This window comes from Leishmania panamensis (genome assembly GCF_000755165.1).
Source record: "Leishmania panamensis strain MHOM/PA/94/PSC-1 chromosome 22 sequence".
In the NCBI taxonomy this organism is placed as follows: Eukaryota; Euglenozoa; class Kinetoplastea; order Trypanosomatida; family Trypanosomatidae; genus Leishmania; species Leishmania panamensis.
The window spans coordinates 353070-367199 of NC_025868.1; the positions used below are offsets into that span (position 1 = coordinate 353070).

Below are 14130 nucleotides of genomic sequence, written 5' to 3' on the forward strand. Positions count from 1 at the left end.
CCGCCACACACACACACACACACACACGTTCACCACGGCTACTGCGTCCTCCCTTAGACGCATGCATTCCATTATACGCACAGCGAGCTACTGAGAAAGAATCGCCAGTACAGACTATCATACTCCCTCCCGCTACTACAGGGGGGGGGGTGCCCGTGGCAGACGTGCACATGCAGCTCTGGAGAGGAAAATTGGGGTAGATCATCGACGCGCTCGAATAGGCCAGTGAACTAGCGACACCACTGGCGGAAGAAGAGGCAGCTACTCCTAGAACTTCCTGTGCTCCTTCCGCTACTGCCCATCCTCTCCCACCCCTCTCCCCAGCACACCTCCTCTCTAGCCTGGACCACCCTAGGGATGTTTCTGTAGTAGTTAGCCCTTTCGTATGTCTGCAAGTACTTATCTCTCCCTCCTTCTCTTGCCGCCAGGTCAGATAGGCAGGCGACAGCATCGCTGACATTGTATTGAACATCATTCATGCGTCGACGCGCTCGACTCCCTCACTCTCCCCACACCCGTACATATCACCGCACCACCCAAAAGCTCTTCTCCTTGACGCCTAGACGGTCGCGTGACGAGTCCCCGGCGTACGCTCGTTTCTTCACTTCTTTTCCTCATTGTATCCTGCATTTTTTTCGCTTCTGCGTTGCTGTCGCTGTACGTGCGCGCTCTCCTCTCTCGCTCTCCACAGGACCCACCGCATCTTGGGCGCATGCAAGTGTGTGTGTGTTGTGTGCGTGTGTGTGGTGGGGGGAGGCGTGTATGTGTGGATGCCTTTGGAAAGCTCGCAAAGGTGCATGAAAAGTGAGGGTACTCCGGGTGATGCCATAACACTCCACTACACACTCCACTACACACTCCACTACACACTCCACTACACACGCACAGGAACGATCGAAGGCGAGAAATAGAACAAAGCGAAAGGCACCTCGTCATGGCCACCGAGGCCTCGTCGGTGCTCGTCGCCGTGCGCGTGCGCCCCTTCACCCCGAAAGAAGACACCATCTTCTGCACCATCACCGTCCCGGATAGCGCCACAATCTCGGTCCTCGATCTTCCAGCGCTCATCCCCTGCTCCACGGCGGGCGGGCCGGCGGCCGGCGGCACGTCTGGCAACTCGAATAGCGGCGACAGTGGTGCGTCAAATGCCTCCCTGACTCCCGGTCTGACGAACGGCTGCGGCGGTGTCGCGAGTGGGAGCAGAAGCGGGAGCTTTAACCCCCCTGGCAACATTGAGTCCCTGCTGCACTCGTATACCTTCGACAGGATCTTCTGGAGTGTGCCGCCGACGGTACTGCCCCTCCCCCCGCCGTCTGTGCTCAACGCTCTGGTGGGGGAAGATGGCGCCGTCGATGGTTTTGGCAGCGGTGGCGGGCGAGGGATCAAAGTACAGAGCCTGGCGCACCCCACCAAGGCCCAGAGGAGCCTCCTCGCCCAGTACAGTACGATTGCCAAGAGTCTTCCGTGCTTCACACACGCCCCGGCGTGCGACGATCAGCAGAGTGTGTACAACTTTATTGGGCCGCGCATGTGCGAGGCCGTCATGTCCGGCTTCAATGCCTGTCTTTTCGCCTACGGACAGACAGGTAGCGGCAAGAGCTACAGCATGATTGGCCCAACAGAGGCCCTCTTTGCCAGTACAGGTGTCAATCCTTCCAGCAGCGGCAGTTCCAGCCACAACCCTACACCCACGCAGCGTGACAGCCTCACAGCGGAGCAGGGCATCATGCCGCGTCTTTGCTCGGACCTGTTTCGCCTGATGCGCGAGGAGCGCGAGAAGGACGAGGACGTCACCTACTCCGCGGAGCTGAGCTTTTTCGAGATCTACTGCGAGAGAGTGCGTGACCTACTCACCACCTCCCAGTCGGTCGCGGCGGCCAGTAGCAACAATGCCCACTTTGGTACATCCGCATCGGCAAGTGGATCGCTGCGCATTCGACAGCACCCCTCCCAAGGGCCGTACGTAGAGGGCCTCTCCCGCGTCAAAGTGCGCGATGCCGGCGGCGTGCTCAAGCACCTCCTCGGCGGCCTACGCGACCGTGCGACGGCGGAGACAAACATGAACGAGCACAGCAGTCGCAGCCATGCCATTTTGCAGCTGCACATTACGAAGGTCATGGCCGACACAGACGAAGGCACCAGCAGCGTGGTCACACGCACGCGAACGTGCAAATTGAACATGGTCGATCTGGCTGGCAGCGAGCGCGTTTCACAGTCCGGCGTCTCGGGCGACCGCTTCGAAGAAGCCAAGAACATCAACCTCTCCCTCTCCACTCTTGGCCGCGTCATTCAGCAGCTGTCGGAGAAACAAGCAGGCAAGAAGGTCATACCTGCCTACCGTGACAGTGTGCTAACTTGGCTGCTTTCCGACAGCCTCGGTGGCAACAGCAAGACCATCCTGCTCGCCACCGTCGCCCCGAGCGCGTACTGCTACCAGCAGACCCTGAATACACTACGGTTTGCTGGGGTGGCGAAGAAGATCGTGAACGTCGCAACGGTGAACGAGGACCGGCACTTCCAGGAGCTCATCGCGGGACTTCGACGGCACATCGTGCGGCTGACGTTGCAACTGGAGAGCGGAAAGGCGGCGGACGTGCACTTAGAGAAAATCGATGCGTTGAGGTGCGAGCGCGAGGCGCTGCTGGCGGAGAATGATGCGCTGAAGATGAAGGTGGTCTCTGCCGCCGACACGACAGTGCTGAAGGCGCTCCGGAAGCGTGTCAAGGGCCTCGAGGCGGAGAACGCGCAGCTGGGGGCGGAGGCGCAAGCACTTCAGGAGCGCATGCTGACGAGCACTGGCACCTTGCGCGACGAGCTTGCGCAGCAGCGCGCAGAGATCATGCAGCTGTACGAGAAGCTGACGAAGCGGGAAGCAGAGGTGACAGACTGGGCAAACCGCTACCGGGCTCTCGTCATCTCCACCACAACACCGAGCACGACAACGGCGGTCGCCGCGAATGGCACTGACAACGCCAAGGCAGTGGTGGACACAGCAGAAGCGAAAGAGGCGCAGCTCGCGCAGGAGCGGCTGTGGGAGAAGCTCAAGCAGACAAAGGCGCAGCTGCAGAAGGCGACGCAAAACCTCTCAGCAGCCGAGCGCACAAAGCAGGAGGCGATTGACGCAGAGAAGATGACCTCCGCGCAGCTGGATGAGTACCGGGTGCGCTACGAGGAGAGCAAGCGCCAACTAGATCTTCTGCGCGAACGCATGCAGAGCACGATGAGCCTCCTGGAGACGACTCAGTGTGAGCTCAGGGCTCTCAAGTCTCACAGCACGACCGAGTCCGAAAAGACGCGCGCCGTCGAGGACGCGCTGGACGCGACCAACATGGCCAACGACAAGAACTCAGCGAAGCTGGAGCAGATGCGCAACGGCTACCTAGAGGAGAAGCAACGCAATGTCCAGCTGCTGCTACGGGTGGCTGAGGTAGAGCAGGAGCGGTCAGCGCTGCGGCGCACCATCACCCAGCGAGCAGCTGACATGTGCGAGCTGGAGCAGCTGCTGTTGGAGGAAACGGAGACGTCAGAGCGCTACTACATCCGCATGCGCTTTCATCGTTACGTACACGCGCTGCAACAAGAGCACACGGTCCAGTTACTGACCCTGCACGACATGGCTAGCCGCCGCCGCAACGTAGACGGGATTCGCTGGTCGACCGCAGGAACCACCGGGGCCCTTTCCAGTTCCTACTCCACATCACGCCTTGGCGATGGCGAAAGCGGCCGATGCATACCTGAGGCAGCATCACAAGCGCTCTACCGCGATTCGGCCTCTGCAAACGTCTCCACAACCTCGGCCGCGCACGAGGCTGCCACCAGCGCGAAGCTGCTGCTCGTGCAACTCGTGTACGAGTGCCAGCTCCAGGAATCACAAGTGCGCGCCGCAGTTGAGCAGGAGTGCGCTGCAGACATTGCCAGGCTTCTCTCACAAAAAGTACGTCTGGGCCAGATCACTAGAGCAGGGCTCTCTGAGAAGCTCGCGGAGGTCGAAGACGCTCACAGGGCTCTGCGTGAGGAGCTGCAGTACTACAAGCAAAAGGTCAAAGCGCAGGAGGAAGCGTACGCGGAGGAGGTGGCGCAGCACCAGAGCGACAGCAATGCGCTGCAGGTCGCGGAGATGGAGCATATGCGACTGGAGCGGAAGATCGGCACACTAGAAGATGCGAATGCCGAGCTCGAGGCGGGCCGCAATTCGCTCATCGCCAAGGTGGCGCAGCTGCAGGAGCAGCAAAGCACGTGGCAGGCTCGGTGTACCAAGGCTGAGCGCATTGCCTTGGAGGTGCAAGATCTTCTCTTACCCGACCCGTCCGGCACCGCTTCAAGCGGTCCTGAGAGCAGGGCTGACGAATATGGCGGCAATGGCGAGGACCAGCTGCCGCAGCGCCGCAGCTACTCAGCGATGCAGCTGGAGGCAGCAATGCTGACGGACAAGGCGCGAGAGGCCCAAGATGCAATGGAGGCGAAGGCGGCGCTAGAGTGGCAGTGCGAGGAGTACCGCGGCGAGCTCGGTGCGCTGCGTGCCCAGGTAGAACAAATGAAGCTGCAGAAGCAGGCGGCCCAGCAGCAGCTGACTCGAAACGACCAGGCTCAGCAGCAGGCTGAGACGCGCTTAAGTGAGGCGAATGCGCAGCTCATACAGGAGATCAGCACCCTCACCCGCGATTACGAGTCACGGATCAAGCAGCAGCAGACAATGCTGAAGACGTTGCGGCAAGCCTTGGATGAGGAGACGTCCATGGCAGACGTATGCCGGCAGTCGGCTCAGCGAGCCGAGGCAGCGCGGGAGGCGCAAGAAGAAGAGCTCATCGCCGCCCGAGAGATGGCAGAGGAGCTGCGCCGGCAGCGAGAGGACACGTCAGACAAGTATGTTGAGTTGCAAACAGAGCTGAACCAGCTACGAGGGCACTACCACATTCTTGAGCGACAGCTTATTGAGCTGCGCGAACGGGAGCCAGAGCTTTACGTGCTGCTGGAGAAAGGCTTGGGCGAAGACACGACAAGCTGGCTGGAGAAGGTGCGAGGCGAGAAGTTACAGCTGCAGAAGCAGTGGCACGAGGCACGACAGCTAAACTCGGAACTGCTGGAGCACGTGCAGGGTCGAAACGCGCGCCTGCGCGATGTTCAGAAGCGGCTGACTGATGTCTCCATCGGCGGAGATGAGCTGGAAGAAGACGAAGAGGTCTCCGTCGACTCAGCAGTGGCCGCCACGCACGCTCGCCGACGGCGACGCTGATGTCAACACGGAAGAACTTGGCTGAGCCATGGGCAGCTCGGTTCACGCCTGTCAGCGCTGCGAGGACGGAGGGACGAAGGAGTCGGAGCAGCAGAAGCCCTTGCCTCCCACCCCCTCACCTTTACTCCACACGCGTCATGGCGCATATGCCCCGTCGCTTCACTTGTACGCAGACCGGTGGTTCTCTCGTTGCTGATTCGCAGTAGGACCCTTGAGGGAGGTCGCAGTCGAACGCGACTGGCATACAGGCATGCCCATTGCACGCCTATCCGCCTGCTCGCCTGCGTGTGTGTCAACTCCTGCACTCTTCTCACTCACCCAAAACCTCCTGCGTCTGGGACGACTTCCTTTTGGCTAAATACGTTCTTGTCCCCCAGCGCCGGCACGCTAACCGCACACCCCTTCTCCCCCCCCTTCTCCGCTCCTCAACCGTACCCCTCCCTCTCCCTCCCTCTCTTCCGCGCGCACGTCGTTTCACTCCCAGTGGCGTTGTAGGCGCTGCGCAGGAGACACACACGAAACGCCTTACTTTAGCGCTGTCGCTGCTACTGCTGCTGCTGCTTTTCGTGCCTATTGGGTGTGTGTAGGCGTCTGCGCCACTTACCTCTTTTCTGCTCAGTGACGTGGTCTCCTGCACTGCCCTTGCCTCGAACTCTGCTGCGTCGGCCGTTGATGCTACCACTTTTGCTCGTCTTGTTTGGTTTCATCAGCTGCTCTGCTTGATGCCGCCCCCCGTTTCACCTCGCTGTCCTCCCCCCCCCCGCGTATCCTCTGTCTGATCCCCACTCGCACGCTTTTACTAGACGCTCTGCTAGGCGTAACTGTACAGTTTTGCTGCCTTACTTTGCTGTGATTCGCGCGATGCCTCAACTGCATGCTCTGCCTCGTCTTCTCTTTCTTGTGCATTCCTCGAACGGCACTTCCTCGGCGGTGATGTGATAAAGCCAATCAGCCAGTCAGTCAGTCACTCCAGGGCGGAAAAGTCCGCGACGCTCTCGCTTCATTACCCCACCCCCCAATCCCTTACCAAATGCTGCAACGCTTGCGGTTGTGATAGGGTGAAGCACCTACGACGCAGGGAGGTCAGTGCAGTGTATCGCTACGGATTTTGGTGGGCGTGTCGGGGAAAGCGTGGCGGATGTGAGCACGGCAGCAATACACACCCATGTGCCATCCGTATAATGGACGAGGTGCCGACGTGACTCGAGCATCTCTTTCTCAACCCTCGTGGGCCACGGGGGAGGGGGGAGCCGAAGTCATCTCGAGGGGGTGCATCACGTAGTGATTGGCATGATGAGAGCGACTGTGAGGCAACCTGCGAAGTGGGTGGTGAGCAAAGCTTGAGACAGTGGCTGGGCTCAGCGGGTTGAGTCGGTGCATCGCTGTAACATTTGTCTGCAGCTGCTTTGCACGGTGCGCTAGACCTGTGACTAGCCGGAGGTGGGGGGATGAGGGGAGTTTGAGCTTGTTGTGTTGTATGGCAGAGGATGGACACGTTGGACAGAAAATACGAGATCTGGTGTTCTTCATTTTGCGCCTCGCTCGCTCGCTTTTAGTTCTCTGTCGAGTTGCTGTCACCGTGTGTTCTATATCGCCTGGGGGGGTTTTGTCTTCGTGTTGGTGTGTTGTGCGTGGGAGGTGAGGGGAGGGGGGGGCGCATACCGGCACCTGTAGCTGAAGTGTGTGGCGTATTTTTTTTTTTGGCTGCTGCGTGTTGAGTTCCTATTTCTTGCGCTTGCCATCAGACCTCCGACCTCTCTCGCGCGTGCACACTCACTCGAAGTACTTTGTGCCTACCCCTGAACTTGGGGCAGCTGGGGGAGAGCATGCTCGTCTCTCCGACAGCCTCCCTCATACCGCTTACACCTCCCCCACCACCACCACCTCTCTTTCGAAGCGCTTCGCTGCTGCAGCCAACGCGCATAGACGGTGACGACAGAAAGCGCGAAAGGGGAATGAGAAACGAAGAGCGCCAAAACGCGCCATTGATGCCACTCGCTGCCGCCTGCTTCGGCGGGCTGAAGAGGGGGAGGAAGAAAGGGGAGTTGTGAGGAGTTGAGGACAAGCGCTGCTCGCATCGCTGTACTGCACCCTTTAGGAGGTGCAGAGGACGACCCTCAAAGGTATCCCTTGCCTTTCCCCCTTCCCCCCCCCCCAACACACACACGCACCATTCCCCCCCCCCCCTTTGCTCTCTCGCCTACCCGTTTGAAAGTCTTGAGCCCCGCCTTGAGCGCAGGAACACACACACACACACGCACACATAACGACGCTAGTGAGGGAATATGCAACACAGCCATGCCACTAGTATGGCGCGAAACACCACCACCACTGCCACTACCGCTCTGACGCACTCCGCCAGCACCGCGAGCAGCGACACGCTTTTCCGACTGGAGTGCGTACTGTTGTTTGCGTTGGATGTAGTGAGGGGTCCGTACATCCACAGCTCTGCACCAGCTAACCCACCAGAGGCAATTCGGTCCTTCCTGCACTCCCAGGCGGCGCCTGACTCGTCTTCCCCTGCGGCTGCTGCCTACTCTGCCGTCGCAGCGTCAAGTCTGGCAGCAGGATCATCGACAGTACGGTGTGGCGCGCCACCACTACAGCAGCAGCAGCCCCCGTGCCTGCGAAAGGTCTCCCCGGAGACAATAGGCAGCGATATAGCAACGGCGTTCCCAGCTGGATCACCCACTGACGCGCCGACGGCATTACCAAACACGAAGTGGGCGAGCTCTGCCATTCTCGCATCGCGCTCATTTGGGGCAAGTAGCATTGGCACGAGTGACTGTGTGCTAGCTACTGGTTCTTTCTCCTCCTTGTACGTCCCGACACCGCCGTCACCACCTCAACTGGCCGCCGCGGTCGATGCCCCACCATCCTCAGAACCATCAACGCTGCAGCACAGCGCTCGCGTGCCGCTTCTCAGCCAACCGCCGCTGCCTGCCAAGTCTCTCGTCAACCATGCGGATGCGACTTCCGGTTTGCCTATATCAATCTTGGGTAACATGCCCAGTAGCAGCATGCGCAGCGTTGCCTCCTCGAACATGGCGCCGCGTTGCCTCGTAGGGTTGAGCGACCCTCCAACCTCAGATGTGGCGCGCGCCTACGTGGTGGGCGCCAGCGGTACCGAACGCGCCGCCTCCGAGGACATAGCGGTCTTCGGTGTCTCCCCACAGACGTGTAAGAGCGACTCACATCGGACACTGCCGAGCCTGTCGGCCACAATGGGCTTGTGTGCCTTTGGAGCGTCTCGGTCGGCGGGTGGCGGAGACGGGTTAGCCCTGTGCGCCAATTCGGTCGAACACGTCGGTGAATCGGCACACGCCAGTGATGGACACTGCCGTGATACCCGCAGCGAAGCACCGCGTGCACTGGGGGGTAAGACTGGCATAGGTAGCGGTACTCCCCTAACGGGCAAACCGGCTGCGGCACGAAGTGCTCCGTTGCCTCCGACGAACGCTACTGTGTCAGGAACGGCGGCTGACAGCGATCGGATGAGCGGCTACAACGACGTCTTCGTCCCACGCTCTGAGTTTTGCCGCCGAGTTCTTTGGCTCTACCCGGCTGAATCGGGGCTGCTCTTCCTCTACTACCCGGAGGACATTCCTGGTGAGCACTACCAACGCAAAACGCTCCGCTACTCCCTCTGCCTTGTCTTCCGCGTCGATCACAAGCGGATGACGATCGGCGATGGGCTGCTGCATCAACGTGTGCATCCCTACAGTGTGGTGCTGACGAATATCGCTGAAGAGTTGCGCGAGGCGGAGCTGAAGTACGCGTACATGAGTCGCGGACTGCGCTCCTTCAATTCTGCGTCGCGCCAGCTGTCGAGCCTCGCGCTGATATCGCCCATATCTTCCCTCCCCGCTCCTGCAACGGCAGCATTTCACGCGGCAGCACCGCCGCCAGTAACGTCCTCCATTACTACTACACCCGCTACAGAAGGCTCCGAGGACGTCGAAGAAGACGTAGGCCAGGCACACGTGGCAACGGCGTTAGCGCTCCCCTCCGGTGCTGCTCCGAAACCGTACGCGCTCCCCTGCAGTCGTACCACTGGGCAGAGCGGCACAGTGGCAACCGCGGTGTCGGCGGCAGCAGCAGTGGGGGGTACTGTCAGGCGGCAGCCTCCGGCGATGGCGGATCGCACGCCAGCGTTGCGTATGCCCCCGCAGCAATCGGCTACTCCATCGCTTGGCGAGGGGACTGAAGGTCGCCGAAGCGCTGAAGGCGTCACGCCTACCGCTTCTGGCGGCTGCAACTGGCAGCAGTGCAAGGGCGGCGCAGGTGACGCTCAGGGCTGTCACAATGGGGAAGACGGGTCGCTGCCACCGGGCGTGCGTGGGAGCGCCGCCTCCTCGCCGCGTGTCATCACAAACACCGCGGCGAGCACCATGGCGAACGCGCCATCGCCGGGCCTCGGCACTCCGTTATCCACGCCGATGGGAACTCACAGTTGCTCCAGTGGTGGCTTAACGGGAGCCATCGCAGTGGACACTGCCAGTGCCGGAGCTGATGGTGTCGCCGGTGACGGCGGCGTTCGCGCCTCCTCCTCGTACGTCATAAGCATGGAAATGATCAACATGGCCACCGCCCCGCCCTCGTTGCTGCCGGTGTGCAGTCGCACGATGGGTGAGGCCGCCGCCGCCGCCGATCATCCTTCGCCGGCGCAGCTGGAAGCTCTAGGAGGGTGGGTGGGCACGCCAGTCAGCCACAGCGCTGCCTTCTCGTCGCCCAGCGCCACGACGGCACCCGCCTCCGCCTTTTCTGCCGACCTTGGCGGAACTCGTCAGCAGATGTTGCCGCTGCACTCCACGGTAGGAGCTAATCCCATCACCTCGCCGCGTCTTCCCTTTCCGCACCACGGCCTGACTCCTACAGCAGCCGTGGCGGGAGCGGACGACTCTACGACAGCTGTGCCGAACATGCACATCTTGAACGCCTTCATTACCCCACCTACGGCGCCACAGTGGACGCCGCTGAATGAGTTAGTCGCCGAAATCTTCCACTGCCTAAGCTACACCAGTGAAGCACCCGACGGGACCGGAAATTGTGAGCAGGATGGGCCGATTGGTAGTCCTGCTGCAGGTGGACGCACACCACTGACAGTGTCGCCGACGTCTGCCGGCGCCACCATAGGACTGGCTGCACAAGAACCAAAGGGCGCGCTCGGTGCGGAAATCAGCAACAAAGCCTGGACGCAGCGCCCGAACCCCACCACCTCAGCTTCGCCTACTGGGCAGCAGCAGCAGCGCGGTGACACGAGTGTTGTGCACCTGTCGAGCCGTCTGAGCTTCCATGTGCGTCGCATGGCGCCACTGCAGTCAGCACGACTCCTCCACCTCGATCACGTTCCTGTCCCAGTCGTTGCGTACGACCCCGCGATGATGGAGTGGATGGATATGGCAGTCCACAACGTATTCCGGCTCGTGGATGGCGTTCGTACGGTGGCCGATCTTGTGTTCAGCGTCGCCATGGGCACCACCACTACACTTGCAGAGGTGTGCGCTGAAGCACTTCAGCGAAGCGCCATGGAGCGGCAGGCAGCGCAGATGATGGCACCAACCACAAGTCTTCCAGGCTCCAGTGCCTGTACAGCGCAGAGGAGCGCCACCACTAGTGGCGATCGTGTCCGCAGTGCTGCCGGGAGCCCCAATCAGCCAATTGTGGTCTCCGTTCCGATCGACACCCGTCTGTGCCCGTCGTTGCTGCCAGGCGTTCGCTACTCCATCCAAACATCAGCGGCGGCGGTGACTATCAGCGACGGTCAGGTGCCACTCCCCAGTCATGTCAACGTGCGCGTCACTCCTGGCGCTGCGAGTGGGCCGGGCACACTGGGCGCTAGTGCCTCTGTGAGCAGTGGCACTAGTGATTCAGCCGCAGCAGCCCCCATCGCATCTGAAGAACCCGGCAGCAACAGTGTGGCCACTACTGCCGCTGCGTCCTCTTCGCAGTCACTGCATATTGCCGTGGAGCTCCCACAGACGTGGGTGGCGACGACAGGGATCGTGATGGAAGCGCTTCTCCACTTGGAGCTGTGTCACCTGATCAAGGTATACCTCCCATGGACCGAGGAGACGCTCTACAGCATCACCAACAGTGCGCAACGGGCACTGTGCAGCGCTTGCCACCCAGTTCGCCATGTCCTGGCTCACTACCTGCTCTGCGTGGCATGGGCAGAGCGGCAGGAGCGCCGGAAGGAGCAGCACCGAGTGATAGTGGAGCGGAATCCGGTACAGAAAGAAAGCATCATAGAACAGCGCGAGGCACGGCTGGCATCGACGTCATTGCGTATCATCCCGCCTGCTCTCCCAGAAAAGCAGCACGCAAGCGCACCACTGGGAGTCGTGCCTCCACAACAGCGGTCGTCGGCAACCGGGGCGGTCGCGTCACCACCAGTGCCACCATCATCCACCGCACGGGCAACGGCTCCTGAAGTAACATCGGTGAGCGGTGTCGGCAGTGCAGTCACCGCCATCGCCGTGAGGTCACCTGATCGCTTGATCGACAGCAGTGCCTGGTCGCCGGCTGCTTCCCCCCGGATGTCGTCGTCGGTCCCCTGCGCTTCCGGCACGTCTCACATTGGACTTCACCAGCAACGGCCTCATCAGCCTCGCTCTCTGGCACCTGCCGGGTATGTCGGGAGCCCCTCCGTGGTGAATGCGCCACGGGCTGATACTGTTTCGATTAACGTCGGTGGCGGTGGCGCCACGCACACAAGGGGACTGGATCAGTACAGTGCCGACACCTACGCCTCCTCCCCCGTCTCGACAAGTTTTGCGCCGTCGTCGCTGCGGCACGAGTTGAGTGTGGGCGCGTCTGGCAGGCTGCAGCTGACTCTCATGAACTCCCTTTCCACGTTCTCGCCGCGGCGCTCTGATTTCGGTGGTGGCGCTGCTAGGAGTGGAACCTCGCCGAGGCTATTCCTGGGGAACCAAGGCAACCAAACCAGCAGCGGCTTGCTGCCGTGTTCTGCCACCGGTGTTTCGCAGCAGCAGCGGCAGCAGCAGCGATGGAAACAGTATCCCCACAAACAAGCCTGTTTGGGTGCTGCTGCTTCGTTTCACTCATGCAGCAGCACCAGCAAAGACAGCTGCGCCTCTGGGTCATGTAGGTCCTCATCGTCCGCATCGCCGTCTGTGTGTAATGATGGCGACAGCTCGAGCGTGCCATCGTCGTCGTCCTCCTCGTCTTCGTGTGCAACGTCAATGCCGATGTCCGTCTCGAACATGCAGCAGCTGGTCGCGCTGTCGGTTGCGGGTGTCAGCACTGCGCCGACATCAGCGGTGCTGGAAGGCATAGAGGTACCAGTTTTGTCCTCTCTGACAGCATCCGCCGCTGAATCAAGTGTGCTCGCTCAAGCAAGCAAAGATGCCATCATTGTCGACACCGTCGTGGACCCTGTGCAACATCCGCTGGATCCACCCAGTGATTATGGCGCTGGAATCGAACTACCGACTGCCGAGCTGACCGCTGCGTCTGCGCTCAGGACAGCGGAGCGTCATGCTAAGCGGACTTCCACGGCGGAAGCGTTGCAGCGGGAGAATCGACGCCACCACAGCCCTTCGGTTAAGGTCTTCGCCCCGACGGAAGCGGACGTGAGCCACGCCGCCGCTGCTGCCCTGTGCGCCCTCGCTAAGTTCAACAACGCAAGCGTCTTGTCTGTGCAGAAGGAGATGCGACGCATGCCGGTGTGGGCCACCAGCTTCAACTACTGGTCCGACCGCTGCGTGAAGGCGCTGGTGGAGGTGGCGTTGCTGAACAACTGGTTAGAAGACGTGTCGCGATAGCGGTGCGAACGCCGGTGGTCGGGTGTGTCCTGCCGAACGAAGAGAAACACACGCATGAGACGGCGTGAGTAAGTCACCCGCTTAGGGGAATCGTTCGTGTTTCTCTTCGACGGGCATGCGAGCATATAACCTGCGAGGATTACGGAGAAAAATTACGGAGAAAAGGCAAATTAGAAACGCAAGCCTTGAGCTGAGGGAGGCGTGCGGGGGGAGGGAGGGAGGAGGAGGAGGGAAAGCGATCGTTTCATGCGCTTGGCGGGCGTTCTCAGTACTTGGGTGGGACTGTTGTGAGTGCACCGTATGTATGTGTGTGTGTGTGTGCTCGCGAAGGACAACGGCCCAGGCAGCAGGCTCACTGGTGGCGCACATTCGCCTATCCCACGCTCTGCGCAGTTTAAGCAGCTGTATCTGGGCAATTGCATCTGCGAGGAGCACACACGCCCCAGCAAAGGCACAGGTGCACCAAAGTGCGCTCCGCAGCCCCCCTCCCCCTCCCCCAAGGAGAACACATTCGCATCATATGGTGCCACGTGTAGGCGCGTCTACCTGCGCCCGACTCCTTTTCCTCTTTCCCCCTCCTTTCCTTTGACAAGCCCTGTTAACTGAACCGCTGCCAGTGTCTCTCGCTTGACCGAGACAACTCACGCCAGTCCATACTTGCACTTGTGTGAAAGGCGCCTCTATCGAAGCTACAGTTGGGTGACGCAGACCTCTCTCTCTCTCGCTTCCTCCCCTACCCCCTACCCGGGCCTCACCCTCATCTCCAGTGCTACGCCTGTTTCCAGTTGTGCATGGGCACGGACATAGGTGCACACCCACACCTACACACACACACCTTCCACCTCCCTATTTTTTTTGTTTTTTCCTCCTCATTATGGACCCCTACTACTACTTGCTGGCATTTATGCTCGCCTTTGTGCTGGTTATACTGTACTTACTCACACGTAGCGCTGACAAAATTGCCAAGAAACGGGAGGCGGAGTCCGCCGCCGCCGCCGCCACCTCCTCGGCGAGAGAGACTGTGGCCATGGGTAGCACCCGCATCCGCCGTGCCCGCCGCGAGGAGTAAGGAAAGAGAAGGAAAAGGTGGACCAGCTCACAGGCGCATGT

General features: G+C 60.7%; 2 protein-coding genes across 2 annotated transcripts, besides 1 other annotated feature; both read left to right on the top strand.

Annotated features, from left to right (window-relative positions):
• Window positions 1–934: 934 nt before the first annotated feature.
• LPMP_220860 (kinesin, putative) lies at window positions 935–5233 on the top strand (the record flags this gene model as incomplete). Its single annotated transcript, XM_010700784.1, has 1 exon — window positions 935–5233. The coding sequence occupies one exon, from the start codon at window positions 935–937 to the stop codon at window positions 5231–5233; it is 4299 nt and encodes a 1432-aa protein (XP_010699086.1).
• A 1011-nt stretch (window positions 5234–6244) lies between these two features.
• Window positions 6245–6734: a repeat region.
• A 784-nt stretch (window positions 6735–7518) lies between these two features.
• Window positions 7519–13020, top strand: LPMP_220870 (hypothetical protein; the record flags this gene model as incomplete). Its single annotated transcript, XM_010700785.1, has 1 exon — window positions 7519–13020. The coding sequence occupies one exon, from the start codon at window positions 7519–7521 to the stop codon at window positions 13018–13020; it is 5502 nt and encodes a 1833-aa protein (XP_010699087.1).
• Window positions 13021–14130: the final 1110 nt, after the last annotated feature.